Source organism: Pantherophis guttatus, chromosome 2, assembly GCF_059756535.1.
Source record: "Pantherophis guttatus breed Tessera chromosome 2, ASM5975653v1, whole genome shotgun sequence".
Lineage (NCBI taxonomy): Eukaryota > Metazoa > Chordata > Lepidosauria > Squamata > Colubridae > Pantherophis > Pantherophis guttatus.
Genome location: NC_142064.1, coordinates 215,426,541 through 215,451,388, shown reverse-complemented (window position 1 = coordinate 215,451,388; position 24,848 = coordinate 215,426,541). Strand labels below are relative to the sequence as shown.

At 37.7% G+C, this 24,848-nt stretch overlaps 2 protein-coding genes across 6 annotated transcripts in view; both read right to left on the bottom strand.

Moving 5' to 3' along the window:
* Positions 1–1,853, bottom strand: part of ATG7 (autophagy related 7) — a 94,783-nt gene extending 92,930 nt beyond the window's left edge. The window contains exons 1-2 of the mRNA XM_034438287.3: positions 1,397–1,853; positions 39–93 (exon numbers count right to left, since the gene is read on the bottom strand). Coding sequence (XP_034294178.2) covers positions 39–93; positions 1,397–1,580 — 239 coding nt within the window. The 5' untranslated portion in view covers positions 1,581–1,853. The remainder of the gene's footprint in view (positions 1–38; positions 94–1,396) is intronic.
* Positions 1,854–10,009: 8,156 nt separating this feature from the next.
* HRH1 (histamine receptor H1) lies at positions 10,010–24,481 on the bottom strand. Of its 5 annotated transcripts, none has more exons than XM_034438310.3 (2): positions 23,509–24,481; positions 10,010–13,482 (listed from the first exon to the last, which is right to left on the bottom strand). In XM_034438310.3, the coding sequence occupies exon 2, from the start codon at positions 13,376–13,378 to the stop codon at positions 11,921–11,923; it is 1,458 nt and encodes a 485-aa protein (XP_034294201.2). In that variant the 5' UTR covers positions 13,379–13,482; positions 23,509–24,481; the 3' UTR covers positions 10,010–11,920. The 5 variants fall into 5 exon arrangements, with proteins under 5 accessions (XP_034294201.2, XP_034294210.2, XP_034294231.2 ...); XM_034438319.3 differs by having other exon boundaries at positions 23,581–24,481; XM_034438340.3 differs by having other exon boundaries at positions 24,268–24,433.
* Between the last annotated feature and the right edge of the window lie 367 nt (positions 24,482–24,848).

Genomic DNA, 24,848 nt, shown 5'->3' with positions numbered 1-24,848 from the left:
ACTATTTCAGGGCACAAGATAAAGGATATATTACTTACATATCAAAAGCACTAAATTCAAGGGTTAAACGTGCTGGCATTCCAGGAGGATCTCCTAGTAGGGGGAGGAAAAAATAAACAGGTTATTAAAATAGTGACAATTAAACAATCCAGGACATCTCCATATAATGTTCTGTGAAGACAGATTTATGACAATCTGTCATATTCTTTTTTATTTATTTTATTTTATTTCGAATTTATATGCCGCATCTTCTCTTGAAGGACACAGGGCAGTGTACAGCCAGATAAAAAACATACAATACAAACATTAAAAACAATTAAAAAGATATATATTAATTTGGCCCCAATTTAAAATAACAAACCAATTAAAATATTTAAAAAATATATTAAGCCAATGACTGAAATATATATATTCAGTCAATGACTGAATAGCCCAGATGTTCTTTCCTCATGTGGTAGTTTCATAACTGTTTCTCTATTTCATAACAGGAAGCAATGTACAAAGGACAATGTGAGAAAAATGCCTGTCTTATTCTGTTTGCACAAAGAACTTTTCCACCATTTATTCCCTCCCCCCCCCCCTACACACACACACTTACACGTCAAAACCTAGCCACATAACAGAGGACGACAGAGGAGTTGGGAAGCCTTTTGTCTTAATTCCTTTTGGGGGGATGGGGGAAGCATAATGTTTTAGTATTTGGCATCCTTCTACATCTTATGAAGGGGCAACAGCAAATTTCAGAAAGAAAATTTACTTTCACCATTAACCACCTTCTTGAGCAATCTAGCTCTTCAGCTTGGAGAGAACCGATTATGACACAGTGTCTCTCATAAGATATACTTCATAATATTCATGCTGCAACACTTAACTAATACTCAACTAATCTTGGAAGGTGGTGTTCCTAGAGGTACACACTAACTGAATCATGATCTATACGTATTTAAGTAAACTACTTGGGAGTGTTGAAACAGGTACGTTTCTACTAGTTCTCTATGTTCTTTAACCTCTGGGCGTTTATGTTACCGATAGCCTTTCAGACTGTCATGAGAACAATGTTCCAGCTACATCTGGCAACTGGCAATCTTCTCATCCCCGACCAGTAGTAGCCACTCAAGTGAAGGTCGAATGAACAGGTCTTTAAGCAAAGGCAGAAGCTTCTAAGTAGGGTCAATATTCAGTATAGTGGACACGGGTGAAAGGTTAGCTTGCGGTAAGAAAACCCAGCCAGGCTTGTTTACTCAGATATCAAATCCCTCGGAGTTCCCGGGGATTTGGAAGGACGTGCCAGCGTTAGGCTGAACCTAACCTGAACTCTCCCAGTTCACACAGCAGGACGCGTCTCTCGAACGACGAGACCCCTCCAAGAAGGAAAAGTGTTTTACGGTCTACTTGCCATTATAGTAATAGCCTCTGATCGGTTTCGGAGACTCGTCCAGTTTGTATTCATTGAGTTTTTTCTGAGTGAGCTCATGCCAGAAACCTGCGTCCAGCGCGCTACTGAAGGGAACAAACTGCAGATTGGGACGCCCACCCTCCGCGGGGTGTCGCGATTCACCACCGCCGCCGCTGGCCATCATTTGTCATCGGGAGCTATCAGCTGAAAGCCAGGGCCAGGCTCCCTCCGAGTTTTCCCGGAAACCGCCGGTTAGCCCTCCCCAACTCCGCCCGGGAAGAAAAAGTATCCCGAGAAATGCGCGTCGGCTCCAGCGGCAGCAAAGAGCCCTTTGCATGGAGCAGGAAGGGGAGGAGCAGGCGGAGGAGGCATCGCGCAGCGCGCGCAGCAGAGTCAGGAGGACGCGGGGCGGAGCTTCCCGCCCGGGGACGCCAGGAAAGATGCTCGGCCTCCGAAGGAGTTTGGTTGAGGGGGGGAAAAAGGAGGCGAGGCCTGGAAGTTCATAAACGGAGAGGGCGTGGCCAGGGGGGGGTGTCTTATCGTGGATCGTAGATAAGGGAGAGCATCCCGTTTGCGGAGTTTGGGTTCTTTTAAGTAGCAGAATAAGAACAGAATCAGAATAGAATAGAGCTGGAAGGGACTTTGGAGGTCATCTAGTCCAGCCCCCTGCACAAGCAGGAGACCCTATACTATTCTGGACAAATGACTGTCCAATCTCTTCTTAAAAACCTCCAGTGATGAATTTTTCAGGAGGAAACTGGACTTTCTTGTTTTTTTTTTTTCCTTTTGAAGACGTTTCGCCTCTCATCCAAGAAGCTTCTTCAGCTCAGACAGGATAGTGGAGAATGGAAGGGTTTATATTCCTTGCAGACAGCTGGTCATTTGCCTCCTTTTAGAGGGTCGTGGAAGCGCTTGGAGGTTTATCTGTGTCCTCAGGGTCACCTGAGTAGTGTTCCTGGTTCCTGTAGCCTGCAAATGTTGGAGAGGAAGGAAGGAAGGAAGGAATATAAACCCTTCCATTCCTCACTATCCTGCCAGAGCTGAAGAAGCTTCTTGGATGAGAAGTGAAACGTCTTCAAAAGAAAAAAACAAGAGAGTCCAGTTGCCTCTTGAAAAAGCACCTTTGGGACAACCATGACCTGGATGACTGAGAATCTCTACAGACCTCCAGTGATGAAGGACCCACAATGTCTGAAGGCAAGCTGTTCCACTGTTTAATTGTCCTCACTGTTAGGAAGTAATCGAGCTTTGTGACTCCAGAAGTCTGTGATTTCATATCACAAAGGCCAGCGTAATTAGCAGAGGAAGACCAGCATAAGTGGTAAAGGCTTTTAATTTCAAAATACAAACACTGGCTTAATTTACAGAGAAAATTGATTCATTCCGGAGACATTGGGTTGCATAAACTTATATGGTTTTGCATCGCAAGTATTCACTTGGCTCACAGATATTCGAGTTATTCTATCTCATCTGCTGATTTAAGTGGTAGAGTCTGGAAAATTCTCATTGTAATACAGAATCAGCGCTCAGAGGCTTGTAATCACCACCACAAACACATAGTGGCAACGATGTCTTAGTTTGACATACGGTGGCATTGCTTCAATTCAGTAGCAAAACATGTATAACACAGTTGCAAAAATGAAACAACAAAGTTCTGCTTTTGTTTTCATTTTGAAATGGTTGAGAAAAATGGAAATATATCATATTATTTTGGATTGATGGATATGGAGCAACCTAAAAATGGGATTAATGACTGTTCTGTACTAATGGACTCAAGGGGCTTGTCTTCTAAGCAGGGGGTTGGACTAGAAGCCCTCCAAGATCCCTTCCAACTCTGTTACTCCTATTCTATTCTATTCTATTCTATTCTATTCTATTCTATTCTATTCTATTCCATTCCATTCCATTCCATTCCATTCCATTCCATTCCATTCCATTCCATTCCATTCCATTTCCATTCCATGCTTAGTTGGCTGGAGAAGAAATAATTGCTGTCTGACTCTGTCTCCATTCTTCAATTTGGCAACAGCCCAGATCTTTGCCCAGACAGTGTTTACCACAGACCCCAATTGATAGATTCCTTTTAAAAACACACACCCCTACTGGGAAAGCAAGATCCAGTCGCTTTCCTTTCTGTGGATTAGTCATTGAGGATATGTGGTTTTCATGATTTTGCATCAGCCCTCTCTGCTGAGGCTCCAATGGGGGAAAAATACATAATTTAACCTTTCAATCATTTAGGAAGTGAAAACTGGCAATACTTGTCAAATTCATCTTTTTAAAAAAAAAAAACCAACCTCAGAATTTCAGCAGTGAAATGGGAGCAGGGAGTCCAGTGGTCACCAATCCTGTTTGACAACCTGATAGTTGCTATAACAAACTGTGCATGCAGATAGAAAAATTGAATTAATGCTTCAGAGCATTGCTTCTTGATGATATAGAAGGAAGCCATGTACAGGTAGTCCTTGAGTTGCAACAGTTTATTTAGTGACCAAAGTTACAACGGCACTGAAAAAAGTGACTTATTACTGTTTTTTCACACTTAAAACCATTGCAATATGCCCATGGTCACATGATCAAAATTCAGACTCTTGGCAATGAACTCATGACAGTTGCAGTATCCCAGGGTCATGCGATAACCTTTTTCAACCTTCTGACAAGCAAAGCTAATGCGGAAGCCAGATTTACTTGACAATCCGTGTTACTAATTTAACAACTGCAGTGATTCACTTAACATCTTTGACAAGAAGGGTGATATAATGGGGCAAAATTCACTTAACAACTGTCTTGCTTAGCAACAGAAATTTTGGGCTCCATTGTGGTTGTAAGTCAAGGGCTACCTTTAATAACTGAGATGCATCTTACCGAACACAGTAGGGTTTAGGCATATTCCTTTCTTTGGATGTAGGCAACCCAAAATAGCCATGAAGGGAGTGGAGGAAGCATGTCAGCAGCACCTTACACTATCTGATAAATATTAAATTACCTGGGTCAGATTAAAACAGAACAGAAAAACTACAAGGTTGAGATGAAGCAAATGAGAAAACAATGTTGAAATGGAACAGAAAAGCATCAAGTGTGGATTATTTTTGCACCAAACTAAGGGTGATGTCTCTTGAAGCTTTCTAAGTGCAACTACTAAAATGTTGCACAGCCATGGCCAGAAGGTTGTGCAGTAAGACCCCTACCATTAAATATGGAGCAGTAGTGTTTTTCTGTTAATGCAGAAAACCCAGAAAACAGTGCCTCCTCTGGTCCCACCTTGAGCACAATGCTAGCTGGGTGACCTTGGGCTAGTCACTTACTTTTAGCCCCAGGAAGGAGGCAATGGCAAACCTCTGAAAAACTTTGCCAAGGAAACTGCAGGGATTTGTCCAGACAATTTCTGAGAGTTGGACATGACTGAACAGGAAAAAATATTATACTTAGATGCGTTCATTTAAGGCATCCGATCTTAGAAGAAGGAGGAAGTCATTGCTCTGTCCTGCTGCTTCTACATTTGTTCTTGAATAGATGGTCTTTAAACATCAATTCTTGTAGTCAGTAGCACCCGTAACAAGCCTCGGTGACATCAAAATGATGATATGGATCATTATATTTCATGTAACACAAGTATGGTATGCACTTTCATCATGACTTCTGTTGCATGTATGTAAGTAGCATCATTTAAGTGCTTGTAGCTAATTCTGGTAGAAGAAAATATTTGTAAGTCAGGGTTGAACTGTGGGGTTCTTGGTGCTCTCTGAGCTTGGTTGGTTTCTTGCAGAAGTTCATTACCAAATTAGGTAGCATCACCAGTGCATACTGATATATACATGTAAAATTCTTGCTGTACTTACACATCCCTTCATATTTGGGGTTAATGCATTTTGCTTATACAGTACATTTCCAGGAACGTGATCTTTGTTTCAGTAGACAAAAGTATGTTGACTTAAGAAGTAATCTTTAGATTTGAGTTCCTACTTTACATACCATTGCAACATGAACATGGTTGGGGTCAAATTGAGATTTAATTGTTGCATATTGCACAAAATATGCTGAAACTGATCACCATTATGGCTTCCAATTAATCAGGGGACACTGTATGTGGCACAGTATGATTAAAACTTGTTGGCAGTGTTAGGCTTCAAGGCAGATATGTAGCAGACCATGTTGCCTCCTAATATACCAGCCTGGCAAAACATCAGGATTTCGGCTGGCTAGACTATGGTCACCAAACCATAATCCCAACGTTATATAACAAATAAGAGCCATGAAAATCTACACTAATATAAGCTAGTCTACTCTTTCTTTATTTCACCCAAAAGCCTCAGTTGCTCAAATTCATGGTAGACAGTGGAAGTATTTTTTCTGTACTCTTATTTGTGCCATCTAGAAGAATTATTTTTTTCTTGGGGATCACATATATTCAGAATGTTACACACTTTTTGCAAAACTGATCCCTGATTTTTCCATCATCTAGTCACTAAAACCACACTGTGGTGTGTGGTTGAAAACTTTAGTGCACAGTCGTATCTTTTGTCTCTAGAAAGACTTCTGCTAGCATTGCATTCATACTTTAGCAGCATCTCTGTTATCTTATTAGACAGTTTTGAATAAACAAATGGTCTTTATTTGTATTTTGGTTGGTTGGTTGGTTGTTCCCTTCATCATGGAAAGTCCAAAAAAAGTCCAAGTTGTTGAAACAATCCCAGTTCTATGTAGAGCCAACTATGACAATTGTAAAATATCAATCATATGCCATCTATTTATCAAATGCTATGTATTTGGCTTTGGTGTCGTTCAGGCTGTCCTCCCACTTTTCTCTTTGTTCATCCTATAGCATAGCAACTACTAAAGAATTCAAAACCCTGTAAACAGTTTTCTGACCTGTAACACGGCCTGCATTAATATGGGCTTTGGAACTCTTACAGACAAATTGGATACCTTCTTATATGGTATAAAGTTCCTCAGTCATGCTATTCTTTGTTGACGGTGTTACGTACGCTATCTATGTGGAGGTTCTGATTTATGATACGCCCCTTCAAACTTGGTATTGGTTTATAAGGTTTATATACAGTTTATGTACAGTTCTTCATTTTGAAATATTTACACTTCATATCCAGTGTCTCCTTTTCTGTTGTTGGACTTCATTACAACAATCATTTTAAAACTGCTGTATCATCCAATGTGTAATGGAAAATATACTCCTTTTCACTTTTGTGTACAAAATACCTAGAATAACAAATAAGCTTCACTGGAAATTAGTTTAGAGTCAGTCACAGAAATGAATTCAAGCAGTGAGGCTGATCCTGACAAGAGTTCTAGCATCTTAACCCTAAATTTAATTTGAATGAAGAGCATAAGAAGATAATTCCTACTCCTACTCTGCTAATTCCTACTCTTTTCTGTGGTTTTGCTACTAAAGCAATTAAGAACTGACTCTAGGATCAAAACCTAATGATTGCTTTAGAAGTAAGAAACTCTGGGGATTATAATTCTAGTATCATCCTTGTAATCAAATTTTATGAATTTGGCAATTTTAGGAATAAGGTGTTAATCAGGGTTAGGGATTGTAATATCTATTTGCTTTCTCATGAATGCAGCAAGACCTTTTTGAACATAATCAAGGTTGTGTCAGGTATATTTTAATATTCTTTTTAATGGTTTTAACCTTATAATTATTTTTATACACAATCTTATTAATATATTAAAATATTCAAAAGACAGAGCATATATTCCATTGACTTATAAAAGAAACACCTCATTTATGACATTCTACATGCGTTCTTTATTTTAACAGTTCTGATTTTTTAAGAAATTAGTCATAGTTCTCATACCATTCAAATTTGCTTATAAATTAACCATGATCATTATACATTTTACTCAGTCCTGGATTAACCACTAATGAGTACATGGTTAAGACACCAAGGGAAGGGGCACCACGGAGGTTTTCCTCTAGTTATCATGTCCTTAACTCTTTCACTAACACACTTGGCTTTAGTTTTCAGCACTTATTTAATTTAACATCTTGTCAGTTAAGCAATGAAAGAGCTGAGGTGCTTCATTGTTGGGTTGTGCTCAGGATATCACTTGGATTTGATTGTGATTAAACCATGATTATACTTTATTATATAATGAATGTGTGACTTTTCCCCTTTTTTGAAATGATTATGGTTGTATACACTGGCCATTTATCCATATACATTCTAAATTGTCTATTTTACTGAATTTGAAATTTAGGCACTTTCAATTGCTTCATTAGGTGAGACAGAGGAGCGGTAAGTTAGTATTTTTATTTGACTCAATTTCTAGCCCACATTTTTACAAAATTGACTATAAAAAACTTAAAAACAAATTAAAATTCAAACTAAAATTGCTTAGTAATTAAAGGCCTAATAAAAAAGATTAGCTTCTTTTGTTTTTCTAAATGCCACAGCTGGCAAGAGGTCAACTATGCATTTTATAAGGTGGGAATAAGGTGGGTCAGTAGTGTGTCCTTAGAAAGATTTCTCTATCAGAACCTAATAGCCACACAAAAATAAACCTTAATGTTTCAGATAGCCTGTAAGCCATTTAGAGCTTTAAAATAAGGTAGCTGTGTAATCAGTTCCTAGTAATACTGAATTGAATCAGCAGTCTAGTGACTGCAGTTTTTACTTATAAATTCTGGACATTTTTCAAAATTTCAGGAATAAAGATGGCACCTATCCAAGATGTGAAGAACTTGCCAGATTCAACCAGCTCGGGAAGAGTTACAAGTGGCACTTGGTTGTTAATGTTATCTTCAAAGGTTTCATATACTCTGGATCAGGGGTGAAATTCAATTGGATCGGACTGGCTCGGGCGAACTGGTAGGGACGATTTGAATCAGTTCACCAAACCGGTAAAAATCACCCCTGGTTGGCCCTGCCCGCTCACTGCTCATCTCTTCTGGCCGCTCCCTCGGCCCATCCGACTGCTCGATATTCCACAGAATTCAATGTTAAAGGCAGCAGAGAGAATCTGAACTTTTTTCCCTTCATTCACTGCGGAGCTGCTGCAGCCTGTCACTTTAAGGTACTTCAACCCCCGGGAGAGAGGGGGACCGGGGGAGGGGGGACCATAAAGGGAGCAACAGCTCCGCTGTGAATGGAGGGAGAAAAGTTCTCTGCCACAGCATTCACTATGAGCTCTGCTCATACACACATTTTTTCCTACCAGGTTCTGTGGGCATGGCTTGGTGGGGGGTGTTATGTAACTGAGTGGCTTTGGCCATGAGTGACATTGAGTGGGCAACGGCCACTCAATCACAGGACCCTCCACCAAGCCATGCCCACAGAACCGGTAGGGAAAAAATTTGAATGTCACCACTGCTCTGGATCCAGTAAAAATAAGGATCTGGGAGCACCCCAAGTTGCATATCTCTCTTTTCAGATGATTGAATTATTATTCCAACTAAGGTGGACCTCATCCCATGAGTCCTGTTTCTAAATGACCAAAGACACCTCTATTTTCTCTTGTTTTAATGTCTTCCCCCAACAGGTATACATGCTGCTGAAAAGGATCACTTGGACAAAAGCATGTAAAGTGTGCCTTGTAAATAGTATGATGATTTAAAATTGGTGTGTTCATAAACTTCACTGTGACCGTAAAAGAATTAACATCCTGGTAGGCTAAGAGTTTATAAGGAGTGTGTGTGTGTGTGTGTGTGTGTGCGCGCACACACACACACACACACACACTTGGATGTTGGTGGTGGCTGAGACCACATGAGGGAGGAAAGGCAAGACAAAGAGCTGAGTGGTATCAGGGTGGTAAAATCTGCTACACTGGGAACTGCTGAGGGGACAGTGTGAGCCAATTTTATTCTACTTACCTCACAAACCTGCTCAAGCATTCCTGCAATTTCTGTTTCAGCAGAAATGAGGTGCAACAAAAATGATCCAAGTTTTATTTCTGCCAAATTGTGATTCATCTGGAATAGTTTGGTGAACTTCCAGAACACAAAGCATTTGCTTTGAGTTACAACAAAAAAACGATTTTGGGCACATCCCTATTCAAAGAAAAAAATAATCTTCAACTAATAAGAGGAACTAATAAAACACTACATTTGCCAATAAAATATCAAGAATTAAAACTAAACCAGGCTCGAAAATGGTTTCTCTCTAGAGAATAATAGCTAATTTGAGAAAGGACTTTCATTTCCTTTCTCTGCCATCTAATACCATTTTATCAGTAAAAACAGATCTTAGAGCATCATAAAATGGTGGATGCAGTGAAAAACCATTATTTATTATTTTTATTTATCAGTTCTTTGGAAGGTGGTAGCATTGGGAAAAAAAGATAAGGCGGGGCACAAGATACCATTTTCACGAATATGTAAATATTGTTTGCCTTAAATTGATATTCTGAAAAAAATAGGAACTCATACCTCATGAAGCTTAATATCCATTTCAAGCAAATGTTTTCCATCTTGCCAATGATTCATACTGGTTTACACCAATATTAAATACTATTAAGTTATCTGAGATTTTGTAAGATAGTCCCAATTGAAAGTCTTTCTTTTAAAAAGCTTCTCTAACAGATGGAAAATATATCGTGATCTTTGAAAAAAGGTACAGGAAGTTAACATTAAATATTTATTAATTACACTGGGTTTTTAAAAGTTTATTCATTGAAAATTGTTCTTATTAAATGTTAGACTTCCTTTCACAAATACTGAAATCCAGTTTGGGAATCAGATTTTCAGATTTCTAACCGATAAAGAATTATGTTTTATATGTGCACAATTATATGTCCTGTAAAAAGAACAAAAAAGAGTATTTCAGACATAACAACTTTATGGTACACATTCCACTATTTTATAATATATGAGGAATGCTAATGACCCAGGACAAAGAGTGTATCCAACTCTAGATTTCATGACTGTGCTATTATATGGATTTTCTAAAAATGGACATCTCATTCTAAGACACAAAGGTATGTTGTTGTAGATCTTATTCAAACAAATTAGACACCATTGTGTGTGCTGACTACTAGCTTTTTATTATTTCTTTGGGAAAATTTATTTTTTTCAGCATGATAATTCTCTGAACTGAAGAGAATCAAATTCAGACCGAATGAGGGAGAGGTCTAGAAATTTTTAAAAAACACTGAGTTCCAAAACGGCGAAATCACAAATGAAAAGAGAAAAATATCTCCCAGCCCTGAGCATCCTGGAGAGAACGTTGAGCAAAGATTCCCTTCTACATCCCCTGCTGATCATTTTGTCCCAGAGCACAGCAGGTCTGTCATTTGGACCGTTTGTGTTTTAGGCAGGCAAAATGCATCGTTAATAGCTTTGAAAATCTGGTGGATTTTTTTTTTAAAAAAAATAGGAGGACCTATTAGATTCCCTTGAATGGGCTGAATGTTTAGAAAGAACAATGGAAGCTCTTTGGGAAGCAAAGTAAAAAGATAGGCAGCATCTAGCTTGGTTGATCTCGAAAAAGCTATTGTTCTAATTGTTCTTCTAGAAGCTAATTATTCATAATTAGATTGGTCAAGAAGACAACAGTTAGTTCTCGACCTACAACAATTCGTTTGTGATCGTTTGACGTTACAACAGCACAGAAAAATAACTTATGACCATTTTTCACACTTATGACTGTTGCAGCATCCCCATGGTCACGTGATCAAAATTCAGATGCTTCGCAACCGAGTATGACGGTTGCAATGTCCTGGAGTCCTGTGATCACTTTTTGCAGCCTTCTGACAAGCAAAGTCAATTGGGAAGCCAGATTCATTAACAACCATGTTACTAACTTAACAACTGCAGTGGTTCACTTAACAATTGGCAAGAAAGGTCATAAAATGGGGCAAACTCACTTAACAAATGTCTCACTTAGCAACAGAAATTTTGGGCTCAATTTTGGTTGTAAGTCGAGGAAAATGCTTTGGCAAACTAGTCCTGTATTGTTGCACAGAAAATGGCATGCATATACATGAAGCAACCAAAAGTGAAGCTGGAATGAAATTTTGTCTTTACCATAATTCAGAGCTGAACTGAAAATACACGTGAACAAGATTGCTTCTCTTTGATAACAAAGGGACAATGAATTCCCTGACTCTAGGATGTCTGCTGTGGGTTTCCAATTTCTTGGTAAATAAAACCAAAATATTATTAAAAGTTTAAATGTCTGGTGAATTCTTTTTCTGGAGAAAAATCAAAATAGAAATAAATGCTGTTTTGAAGCCCTTGAAGTTTTGGGAACACAAAGACTACTATAACACAATATATATACATTTGAAAAAGTCACTGTGCTAAATTAAACACTGATTAGAATGATCAGATATAAAAGTTAGCATTTAGAAGATATGTTAAATTGCAATATATTTCATTCTAGCTCAATCTTGTTTTAAGCTATAAAATCTACTGTTAAAAAGACCACAAACCACTAGAAACAGAAAAACAACTCTTTTAAGACACCCAAACCATTGTTTAAAGATTTAAATAATACCAGATTTCCTCCTTACAACATAAACCTGCTCATCTGTCCCCATATAATTTTTTTCTGCAATAAGTTAAGTTTTAATATGAAATATCTTTTTGAAAGCCTTTTTGAAGTTTTCATTACAGAGTGGGTATATAAATGGATTTAAAGTAGAATTCACATAGCCAAGCCAAATCGTAAACATGTGAAATGGACGGTTATAACATATTTCACAAAAGGCCATGACCATAAACAATACAAAATATGGTATCCAACATAGCATAAAAACTGCCATTATAACACCCAACTGTTTGGCAGCTTTTCTGTCCCTGTTCACATGCAGCTTTTGACTCTGGCAAACAGACTGAGTACGTAGCTTTCCCCATGTTTCTTTCAGATAACAGAGTTTGAGGGGATCTCTTCTGTTAGAATACGTCTGAGGAAAATGTTGCTCAGTATAAGAATTTTGCTCTAGGGAGGGATCCGAGTGAATTGTCGGCAATGATCGTCCTGCAAAACTCTGCCTATGTGATATTTTGCCTAACTGGGAGATAGGATTTTTTATATTTTCAGTATTGTTACTGACACAGGCATATTTTCCCTTTGTATTGCCTAACTCAAAATCTTTCTGCGTTATAGCTAGAGGGAAACAGTTAAGCTTTATTACTTCATGGTCACTTCCTTTAGGAAAATCCTTCGAGATTTTAACAAAGCTGCTTAATGGAAGGTTAGCTTCCCTCATTTTGTTTTGCTCAAAGGTATTGTTTGCATTGAAAGAAAATCCTCTGTCTTTATTGGAACTTTGGGAACAAATCTTTTGCATTTCCTGAATCTTTCCATTATGCACACTAACATCGTTAGAGTTACATCTGTATGATCCATTTATGAGCTGCCGATGCCGATAATGCTTACAGACAGCCCTGTAAATGTTTGCATAGAACCACAGCATCAGCAATGATGGCACATAGAAGTTGATTATGGCTGTCAAGACTTTAAACCATGTAGTTCTACAAAAATCTGTTTCACATATGTCTTCATCATCCGTTCGGTTATGAACTGTCATACCATTGTGATCTGTGAATTTTCGCCAGCCAAGTATTGGAATCACCCACAGGAAGGACAGCAGCCAAGCTATTGAAATCATGACTGAGGCTCTAGTTTTGGTCCTGTACTTGAGATATTTTAAAGGCTGTTGGATTGAACGGTAGCGATCTACACAGAGTATGAAAAGGCTGAATATAGAAGCTGTGCTGGCTACGTAATCCATTGAAAGCCAAAACAGGCAAGCTTTTCTAGTCAAAATCCACTTATCCTTCAACAAGTATACAATGTTTAGTGGCATCACAGCTGCACCAACGATCACATCTGCACATGAAAGACTGACAATATAAAGATTGCCAACTGTCTGTAGTTTCTTTTCTGTTTTCACTGCATATAGGACCAAAATATTCATAACCACTGTAACCAGCGAGATGGTTCCCAAGAAGAGTCCTAGGACAGGTTGAACCTCTGTAGAATTCCTGTTTGTGCTTCTGTCTACCAGACACATCCTTTGACTCAAATTTGATGAAAAAAGACACACAAAAAAAGTCTTCAGAGTTCTGTCTTGTCTGGTGAACTGTTGGGTCAGTTTCTTTTGTTTCTTTGATCAATCTGAAAATTAAAACAAATATTTCACTATTGCTGTTTCTTGAAGTTTTTACAGCTAAAGAAATAAAAGTGAGAGTGAAGTCAAGAATAAATATTGCAAAAATATTACATAGTAGGAGCCTGCCTCCAAATTTCTTATCCAAATATCTTATGTCCGGAGCTTTCCAAGCCATATGGTATTCATCAAAAGTTTAAACTACCAGTTTCTGAGCCAAGTGGAAGCTTTCCTCTTAGTCTCCATTCAAAGGAGAGGGTGCTGGGCCTGAGTATTTCCAGGACTGTGATCATTTTAAATCTAAGGTCCAGAAAGTAAATATATTTGTAAGTAGCATATAGGAAAGACCTGGTTCTACAGCAAAGCACTTTTACATAGGTAACAAAATAGATACTTTCTCCTCTTCTGATATCTGTGAGGATAAAGCAATCATGTTCCTTTCTACTTCTACCCAAAAATAGGAGGGTGCTGATAAGAATAGGAGATGTTCACTGCCATGAGTTGAGCAAAATATATTTTAAAAGGCAAGATTGAAAGAGAAAGAGTGTGTGTGGGGGGGAGGGGGGGGAGAGACTGAGACTGAGACTGAGTTTGGTATGGATATATCACCTAAATCCAAATAGGATAAGGCCATAGGAGATAGTGCTGTAGATTCCTTTTGGAATAATTGTACCCAAAATATCAATTCCTAATCATATTCTGAAAAAGCAGACAAAACATTTTCATAAGCAGGGACACTGTGAACTCTCCTATCATGTTCTAAAGGTGCATTGTCTGAATTGGAGAACTATGGGGTTTAGGTTTTCTTATGAATGATGGGCACCTACAAACAAATGGATGTTTATGTGTGTGGATTTGATTCCACGTAAAACAGACGTTTACTGCTGCAGCTCCATTAAAGCAACTATAACTGCTTTTTCTAAACTCTATAGGCTGTTGAGAACCTGCTAATGTGTTGTCAAGAAAAAAACAGCAGGTTCAAAACAGAATATCTGTTGGAAGGGACCTTGGAGATCTTCTAGTCCAATCCCTTGATGCAATCTCCACTGATGGAGCACCCACAATATTTGGAGGCAAGCCGTTCCACTTAATTAATTAATTGTTCTCACTGACTGGAAATTTCTCCTTAATTCTAGATTGGATTTCTTTTTGATAATTCTCCATCTGTATTTTCTTATCCTGCTCTCAGGCTCTCTAGGGAATATGTCATCCTGAGGCAAGGAGAAGGAAGAGAGGCAGGAACCTGAGTTTTTGGAGAAAGGCGGCATCCAAGTTGAACAAACAAACAAACAAATAAACAAACAAATAAACAGAGGCTCAGGACATGAAGCATCATAGGCAGAATTCCAAGATCAGAAGAGTTGTGATCAAAATATTTCAAGCTAGAGCAAAGCTTGAATGAAGTATTTAATATATTCATTGTATTTATATTTATCATTTGGTGTTTTTTCTATAAATAAATATTTTTATTGAAGATCTAGTGTGTATTGCTCAACATCTGAACACAAAGCTCACATTACAAAGGAAGAGTTTGTAATGGATTTATTCTCAAGGATAAAGCTTTTTTCCTATTAATAAATTCATCATGTTATTTAAAAGGAATCACAACTTGAGATATGACAGCTATCAGCTGCAGTACATGATGTGAGAGGTATTGATGCTCACACCATCGAAGCCTGTGAACAATGAACAGGAGAAATCCTGGTATGCAATTCATTCAGAAATGCTTAACCACTTCTTTGCCACAGGAAACAGGCGTTAAATGTGACCAGTGGCTTGATCTGCTAGTTTCTCTTTATCAAGTTTCATCTCCTTAAAGGGAACTAAAACCATTTAGATATACTGATAAGAAAATAAAAAATGAAGTATAAACAATATCTATTGAAGAAAGTTAGCAAATACATCCAAAAGGGTCTTAACAACCATCACAGTTAATCAAGAGCAAGCCCTGTTTATATGAAGTTCAGACCTTTTTTATCTTTAATTTTTTGTTCCACCCTACCTAAATGAATCCTACTTTTTTTAAAAAATTACTTATTTATAACACAACACAATATAACAAACACAAAACAGATAACATATGTTCCCTTTTTATAACTGTTTCGTAACAGTAATCTAATATTTACATTTTTTACATTTACGTTATAGTGTAAATAAAGGATAATGAGACAAGAAGGACATAAATAGTATAAGCGGAATTGGGGAAAATGAAACCTACTTTTGAATAGACTCCCTTGATTCTATCTATTATTTGTTTTTATGGTGCTCAAATTTGTTCTTACACATACTATTTACTGGCAATGCGAGAACTGATTTTCACATTGTCCACATGGCATCTGCACCACCAAAGGGTACCCAGGCAGAAATAAAGAAAGGAAAACTTGAAAAGATTCCATTGCATTGTCTCATAATAAAAAAAAGAAAAGAAGAAATATCAGATGTGGTATGCAAAAGTCAGTTAATAACATGGAATGTTACTTGTTCAATGTTTTATGCTGCAAAAGAGTGTTACTCCAAGGTGTCACTTCTACACTTATGATTTATATTGTTTTATTTAGTATCCTAGTATGATTTATTTTGATTGCTTATTTAGTATCCTATGACTATCATGGAGTGCTGTATCTTATGATTTATGATGATTGTATTTATGATTATGATCATGATTTATCACTTGTTGCTTTTATGTACACTGACAACTTATGTACCAGAGACAAATTCCTTGTGTGTCCATCACACTTGACCAATAAAGAATTCTTTTGATAGTCCCTTGGGGATACTTTGTTTTCAAGAAGTAGTAATATGCTAGCAAAACATAACACTATAAACAGTAGTCCTTGCAGTGCAATACCAAACTATAACTTAACCTCATGGTATATCGTTTAGATTGTAAATCATCAAGGAGTGATAACAGCTCACTTCTTGACAGGAGCTGCTGTGTACAGAATGTTTTCCATCATTACAGTAGTAAATAAGATGATCTGTAATGTCAGAAAAGTTCTCCCCACCACCATGAGTGTGCTGAATGTATCCACTGGTGCCCAGGCAACTGATGTCTGTTGCAGCATCAAAATTTTGTGTATGATGCATACATTTTACTACATTGCTTATGACAACTCTTATTCCAAAAGCATGATAAACTTTCTAAATCAGCAGAACATTTGTCAGAGCTGAACAGACTCATATCACGAAGCAAAGAATACTGTGGAGGGCCATATATTCTGCTAAATAGACTTCAAAATAGGAAGATTTTCAGCACACTGGGGCTTAGAATGGTCTAGTGATGGTCCTCTTTCCTAGCAATGTCTTATATCACAAAGTGAATTAGTATAGCTTTCTGATAGCAAATAAGAGGTACTGTGTGCTAATAGAGAGCCAGCTGGGACATACTTCACCTACTTGCTTGTCATCTGGCCGACAAAAGAAGGATGTAGAATTCATGACAGTCATCTGAACATGCAAGCCTTTTCCTTAGTGTAGATATTCTCTTGAATTACATACCTAATATAAGGAATTTGACAACTGGACAATATAAATGGATTCTCCATGCCCTTACTATAGCTAAAAGACCTATACTGCAACATGAGAAAGATAAATGATTGGCCCTATTTACTCAATGGACTGAAGACCTGATTACATTTGTTACTTCTGAGCACATTGCCTGACATAGTTTTCATTTGGCTAAGTTTAATGAAACATGGGACTCACTTATACAAAATACAGTAGGTTAAAAAAAAACATGATAGTTATACAATAAATACTGTACAACTACACATACACACATCTGTGTGATCTCTGTATTAAATACTTTTGTATTATTTTGTATTACATATAATTTTAACTGTTTCCTGTTGTAATGACAAATTATACTCTGTATTCTAATTTTTTTCTGTTGTATTTTTTCACTTATTTTAAAGCACTATATTCTTTTTAAAAAAATAATGATTGTATTTTTGTCCTTTTGTTTTTTCTCTTTTTCTGTTATTATTTTAAAAGAAGGTGAGGAGTGAAAAAGAGGGGGAAGAGAGGAAATCTGGTGGGGAAAAAATGAGGTAAAATAGTCTTGTAAGATTTGTTTTTGATAAATTCATGCTGATTTCTGGTAATTACTGCATTTGTTCAATGTTCTTACAGATTGATCTCTGTATGAATTACTTAGAATATTTCTTCCCAAAATGATGTCAGCCTCATTAGTCTGCAAATTGCTGAGTCTTTCTTTTTCTCTTTTTTGTAATTAGGGGCAACATTTGTTCTTTTGGCACTTCACCAATTCTTCTTAATAATAGTAATAATACTTAATTATTCAGGGCATCAGAAGTTGTTTCAGAACCTTAAAATATAATTTTAGTCCTTAAATTTATTCAAAGTAAATAGGTATTCCTCATTACATTTCTATCACTCTCAAATTTCAGTCTTCCTGCTTCATCCTGTTTTTCACAATTTCCTGTTGGACCATGTTTTGTTGAACCAGAAGACTGAATCAAATAATGCTTGACTAGCTATGCCTTCTCTTTGTTACCTCTTAGAATTTCTCCTTCTTTATTTCTCTTTTATTTTGAATATATCTAAAGAAACTCTTTTATTATTTTAGCATCTTTTGTTAATATTGGCTCATTCTGAGCTTGCTTTCCTGACACTAGCTACAGAATTTTGGGCTGTCTATGCTATATCTTTTCTGACAGGGACCTCTATTCATTTTCCATATGCATTCTATGCATACTTTTTTATTTGTCAATCATCACTTTTTATATAGCTACATCTTTTGCTGTCTTCAATTCTTCCCCCTCCTCCCTCTCTCCAGAATTGTTTACAATTGGTCTTTTAGAAAATTCCTATTCATCATCACCTTCTTTTTCTATTAACTCCTCCAGTCACTTTTAATCATTGCTCTAAATTTATTAAAATCCATTTTTAATTCCCAACTTTTAGTTTTTCTGAAAAGCCAGTAATTCCAGTAATTTCCCCCTTAGATTCCTATTACTACTTTTTCTTTGGCTAAGTGTTCTGTATAAGTTAATATATTATCGAGTCAATGATATGCAACCCTTTTGTGCATTTATTTGGTGATTGATGAACTCCAAGAGCAACATTGGCCAAACATTTGCTGAAAGGGCCATGCCAGCAAGAGTCTGTCTCCCAAGCGATGCTGACATAATTAATCTAAGTAATTATTATTCAGTGGAAGATCTGCATTAAAAGAGCTAAGGCCTGCTTTTAGAAGGTGTTATGTATACGTTCTCCTTGGTTGAGAGGATAGAAATTATTTTTGAAGTGAGTGTTGTAATCCTATGGACACTTACCTGGGACTGTTTTTTTCTCCTTCAAAATAAGTATGTAGAGATTTGCACAGTCCATCAGAATTAGCAATTTAATTACTGTGAATTATAACATCTGGAATTAATCTGACATCTTGTTTTATGATAGGCACAGTGGCTTGGATCCTAAATTCACAGGGTTGTATGCATTTATGTATCTGTTTCCTGGTGGTGAAAGGAAGGTGGTTCACCAGTCAAATCTATCCCCACCTCTTCCCCCAGCAACCTGAAAAAATCATTCCCCTTTCTTTCTGTAGTTTTCTGAGCTGTTTTCTGTGGTAATTTGGGAGTTTAGTGAAAATATAATTGTTGAAACATTTTAATCCTATCTTATAAACAGGAGACTCCGGTAATTTAGAGCTTCTTCTATGAATGGAAGAAGTATTCACCTTTATTTTTTATTTCCTGGAAATATCAGAAGTTATTTTACATTGAATCAGTTAATTTGATCCATATAATTCAATTTCCTTGATGCCTCTAGCTAAGTTGTAGTCCTATCCTATGCATCATTTATGTGTATGTAAATATATTTTAATCTTATATCTTTACCATGGAAGTTACATATCCTGCTGGCCTGCTGGCAATGGTTTTGCAATGGTTCCTTCTTTCCTGAGCAGGAAAATAGCTCCATTTGAATGAAGTAGGACAGATACATAGCCCTTGGTTCTATAATATAGGGCTCAGCCATCTCCCCCATACTGCTCAATATGTACATGAAATCACTGGAAGAATCAGTTTGCTGATGATATCCAGTTGCATGTCTCCATGGCTTGCTCAGCAGAAGATGCAGTGGAAATTTGGGGGGGCTTGTGAGAATCTGTTTGGACAGGAATAAACTGAGGCTTAAGCCTGACAAGAAGGAATGGCTGTTGATTTGGAAGAAAAATGAAAGTAGAACTTTTGCCCAGGTTTGGCTGGTGTGCCAACAGCTACACTTTTTAGAGTGACTCATTCATGCTCTTATCTTTTCAGTGGGACTACATACATTTGCCCCTGAAAAACCCCCCAGAAGCTATAGTTGGTACAAAATCCAGCTGCCCACCTGATAACATTAGAGACCCGCATGACCTCTGAACTGCATTGACTGTGGGCTAGCTTCTAAGTAGAGTTCAGATATGGTGCTTGGGACCTATATATAATATATGGTTTGGGATGTGTCTATCTTTGGGACCATCTATTCCAAACAAGATTTGCCACCCAATGCAGTCTAGCACAGAAGACATATTGTGTGTCCCCACTCATCAGGAAATAAACTGGGTGTACACTTAGAATTGAGCATTCTGTTTATTGTTCCCCACTTCCATAATAGCTTACCCTCATGGAAATGATAGTTCCTTCCTTGTTAAACCATTGTTTATCCATAAATGGTTTGGGCACTGAAAAAAGAGGTTTATTATTTTATTTTTTTTCTTGGTAGTGAGAAAAGGGCATTATTGTTTTTATTGTGGATGTTGGGCTTTGTATGGATTTTGATTATGCACTTATGGACTTATTTGTATAACAACTGTGTTTTGTTATGTTTCGTGGTGTTGTAAGCGTCTTAGACAGACGGAGGAGACATACAAGTCTTAGTATTGTAACTATCTATCCCATCATGCTAGACTTCTCCAAGATCATTACAGGACCTAGGGGGCTCGCATGCAAAAATTCAAGAGTATAGTTGTTGTTAAGATAGTTTTACCTCTAACATTAGAAAAATTGTTACTAGGAAGAAAACAAGCAACTGCAATCTGTAACACTCAATGTACAAGTAGAAGTAGAATAAATCCAAAATCTCTCTTACTCCTATTTGTGCCTCGTGGACTAGAATCACTCATTTTTCAGCAGGAAAAGCAGCTGACACCTGTATGTTGTTATTTTAATGGACTCCTGCTCTCAGCCCACTAGCTTCTTCTGCCCTTGCTGCTTGATTTACTTTCTGAAGAAAAGAGTATTGGATTGAACTGAATTGTGGCCTGCTAGTGTTCTTCTGCAAATATTCAAACAGAGAATGTGTTTCTTTTGAGTATTTTATACAAATACTAGACTGCTCAGTTGGACATAGAATTTACATTATTACATTACATTACATTACATTATTAGTTTATCCAATATTTGTTTTAGTGTACAGCTATTCATTGTCAAAACAATAAACATTTTAACTAAAACAGTCCACCAAAACTTATTGTTCACAAGTAGTGTAGTTATAAGCCAATTAAATGTCAGCCAACAGAGTAATTGGCCAGCATTGAAAGAGAAAGCTTATTTTGTTATAGTGATGCCTCAAAACTATTTTGGTTAGCTCAAATATAATATTTCATATTTTTCATAATTTGTCTTCCAAACTTAATTTGGAAAAAGTATAATTAAATAAATCAAATAAGAGTGGAGCACTCTTAACACAGTGTCACAGCCAATGGCTATCAACATAAATAGTGAAACAGGGATTCAAGGCTACTTTTTAAAAAAAATCCTGTCATTAAAAATAAGCAGTGAAACAAAAATGTTTCTATAATATTATTCTTTCTCTAATTATTAAGTCCAAAAGCATGACTATAATAGTGACACCTTGCAAACACTTTATGTTCCATGTATATAAATAGCATTTGTTTATCTCTCAGATGTACACAGAACTTATTTCTGACTCTCCAATTAAGGAATTTTCCAGGAATCCCAATCATACATAGAGGTATCTAAAGTAATTACATGCAATGTGTATTTATCGGGAAGGATAAAAAAGGGAAATGTAGGAGCATTATGGTTCCTGTTTAGCACCCTGTTTAGTCAACCCACACCACTTGCACCACATCGCAAATGCTCTCCAGAAAAACCCTGTCTCCAGCCTCTTCCAGAAGTTAGGGAGACCTTCCAGAGTGTTGGCACTGCAACTGAAAAATAATTGCTACAGGTGTCAACCACTTCATCTCCTGGAATTCAACTACTTATCCTGATATTATTATAGCAGTTGGACTGGCTCTAATGGGAAGAGTTGGTTCTGTATGTAACCTGGAGCCAAGCCATAAAAATATACTGCTCAAAAAAATAAAGGGAACACAAGCAGAAGACATCCGAGATCTGAATGAATGAAATAGCCTTATTAAATACTTTGTTCTTTACATACAGTAGTTTATACACTGCTCAAACAACTAAAGGGAATACAAAACTACTGTATGTAACGAACAAAGTATTTAATAAGGCTATTTCATTCATTCAGATCTTGGATGTTTTCTGCTTGTGTTCCCTTTATTTTTTTGAGCAGTGTATATATGAGTAGCATTTGAATCCTGTGATTTTGCATATGAAAGAAAACTTGTTTGCTATAAAACCTGCATTTTCTCAGGGTGTAGTAAGAACCCAAATAATGGCAGATCTAACGATGAAAAGAGAAGTCCACCATTCATCCCATTTGCCTTTTTTTCCCTCAGCAAACCAACTTTCCTTACTATTCCCTGTTTAATAATTCTTAGGAAAGTAGAAAAGCAGCTAAGGCACCATTTTGTTGCATTTTTTTTTCTGGACAAAAGTTAATTGCTTTTTCATGATATGAAGCCGCATAGAGTAATTATATTTGTTCACAAAGTAATTATTGTGATTTCCGCTGAATTGAATTATCATACCAGAATTACATTTTACATGAAATAATGACATTCTACACATTAAGAATATTTTTCCCTTCTACCATTACATAGTCTTAGATATTCACAGAATTTAGTACATGATAAAATATGAAAAAACAATTTCTAACTTCCATTTCAACATATGTTACATCTGAAAAATTTCTTGTTCAGAGATCAGAAAAGAAATACTTTCCACTGTAAGTCATGTTGTACACTTTCTTAGAGTTGAAGTCACACAAGACCCGGGTGGGTACTCAGACACTTTAGGTTATATTTTACAATATATTATGCTAGGCTGTGGAGTATCCATAGAGAAGAAGCTGTATAAAAACTTCCTCAAGAACACAAGCTCTAACAGAATGCAAGACAAAATAGGATAGACTGGTAGTTTAGTAACATGCAACTTCTTACATCCCTAACCATTATTTTCAGAACTGTTTCTTCATGGTCATGATTGAATAAAGGTATGTTATGGGAAAGCAGTGTTTTTAAATGGTTATATTGGATAAAATACTGATACGAACAATTTTAATCAGCACAATTACCCCTGCCTTAACAAAACTTAACAAACTGAGATGTTACTGTGTATTGTTTCACTAATAAAAGTACTGTGTATTGTTTCACTAATCCATAATTTTCCCAAGATGGCACTCTAAGTAAACAGCAAAATAATACAGACTATACAGACTGCTCAATTGTCTGTATACATGTGTGCACAAAAGGACATACATGCGCTGAAAAGGAAAATAAAATTTTACAGCCTCAATCTTTGATAGCAGAATTTCAGCCTCCTATTAGGGTTACTACAAAGAGATTCATTCTACCTAAACTTTGGACGAGCCAATATCAAATGTTATCAGGGAAGAAAGGCTCAAAGTTCAATCCGTAGGATACCAAGAGTAGATTTCACTCCATGGGGAAAATGAGTTTGGATTGAGTTTGGATTATTGCCTGCGAAATGATGTTTCTCATCAGTATCTTGAATATAAGCTTTTAAGTCAGAACTGAACAAACCATGACTCTACTGCAATTCTGGCTCATTTAATTAATGGAGATCTGATCATCTCCAGCCCGCACGAATTGCCAGTCCCCCTCAAAAGGGACGGAAAATTTATCCGATACCTACCCATCGTTCGTAGACTGGGATGGGCTCCCCAGTAGCCGAGATTCTCCTCGACTGCCAAGCTTACTTACCCACCTGGCACTGAGGCAGAAATCGCTGGGATGACCTGGGGTGACGCAAAGGGTTTCCAGAAGCTCCCCAGAGTTGAGAGGAAGAGCAGGCGAAGAGGCGCCAAGTCGAGGGGGAAGCTACGCGTCGGTCCTGCTCAGTCGGTGTCTTAGGAGAGGAGGGAGACCGAGAATCCCGCCGCCCTGAGCGAGGCATTCCCTTTCCTCAAGGCTCGGCTGATGTATCGGGAGGCTTGTCTTTAGCTGCCAGGCAAGGCTACCTCAGTCCGCCCGGACTGAGGTGCGCTAGCTGGCGGCGGGGTTGCTCTCGCCCCTCACCCCCAACCTCTTCCAGGGAGGAAAAGTTTTCTTCGGAGGGTCTCTCGGAGCCTCACCTCTGAAACTGAGCCAGATCGAGATGGCCCCAAACGCCTTCAATAAAACGATCCTTGGCTTTGCTTGAGGAGGGAGAGCTGTCGAGTTTCCAACTACAAGCTGCGTTTCCAAAGTGGGAAAGCGGCGTGGTTTGATACTGGAGGGCAGGGGCCCCTGAGGTGCCTGCGCACTCCGAGGAGGAGCAGTTCTTCCATCTCTGACCACCTTCGGCTTTGGTTAACCCCGTCTTTCTTTCCCGGCCACCCCGACACCCACGCTTCAGCTAAATGAGCTCATCCCTCTCCCTTTCTACCACCCCTCTCTTTTCGGACGAACTGACCTCAGTCCTCAAGGAAATGCAGTTTGTTCTGCCATCGCCTCCTCCTCTCTCCCAGCAGGCTGAAGTATTTTCATTCCCCTCTTAACACTTTCCCAAAAGGCGAGACAATCTGCACCTTGGCGACCTGATTTAATTCTCCCAAGGTGGCCCACATCTGATGGAGATTGATGAGTCTGGGGACGTGTATGTGCCTGTGTGTTTGTGTTTGCCTTTTGGGGAGGAAAGAAGCAAAAGTGTTTCTTTTGGATCAATGTTTGAGAGGGGGAGGGGAAAGGGTTGGGTTAGCTAGATTTTGAAAAACAACTTTTCTCCCATTACTGGTTTAGTATTATTGGGACAATTCAGGCATACCACACCCTGGAAATTAGCAAAACAACAACAACAACAACAACAACCCTCAGTCAAAACTGCTTCTGTGTCATTCTTATGAAATGACAACCGCACGGGTCTTCAGATATAATGTCAACATGCAATGTATTCAGTTATAGTATATTAAATATAATGTACTCTCTCTGTCTATGGAGATTCTCAGTTATCCAGGTCATAGCTGTCCCAAGGGTGCTTTTTTTCAAGAGGCAACT

Excerpts from the sequence above, each read along its gene's own strand:
- HRH1 (XM_034438310.3), bottom strand. The coding sequence starts at position 13,378 with ATGTGTCTGGTAGACAGAAGCACAAACAGGAATTCTACAGAGGTTCAA.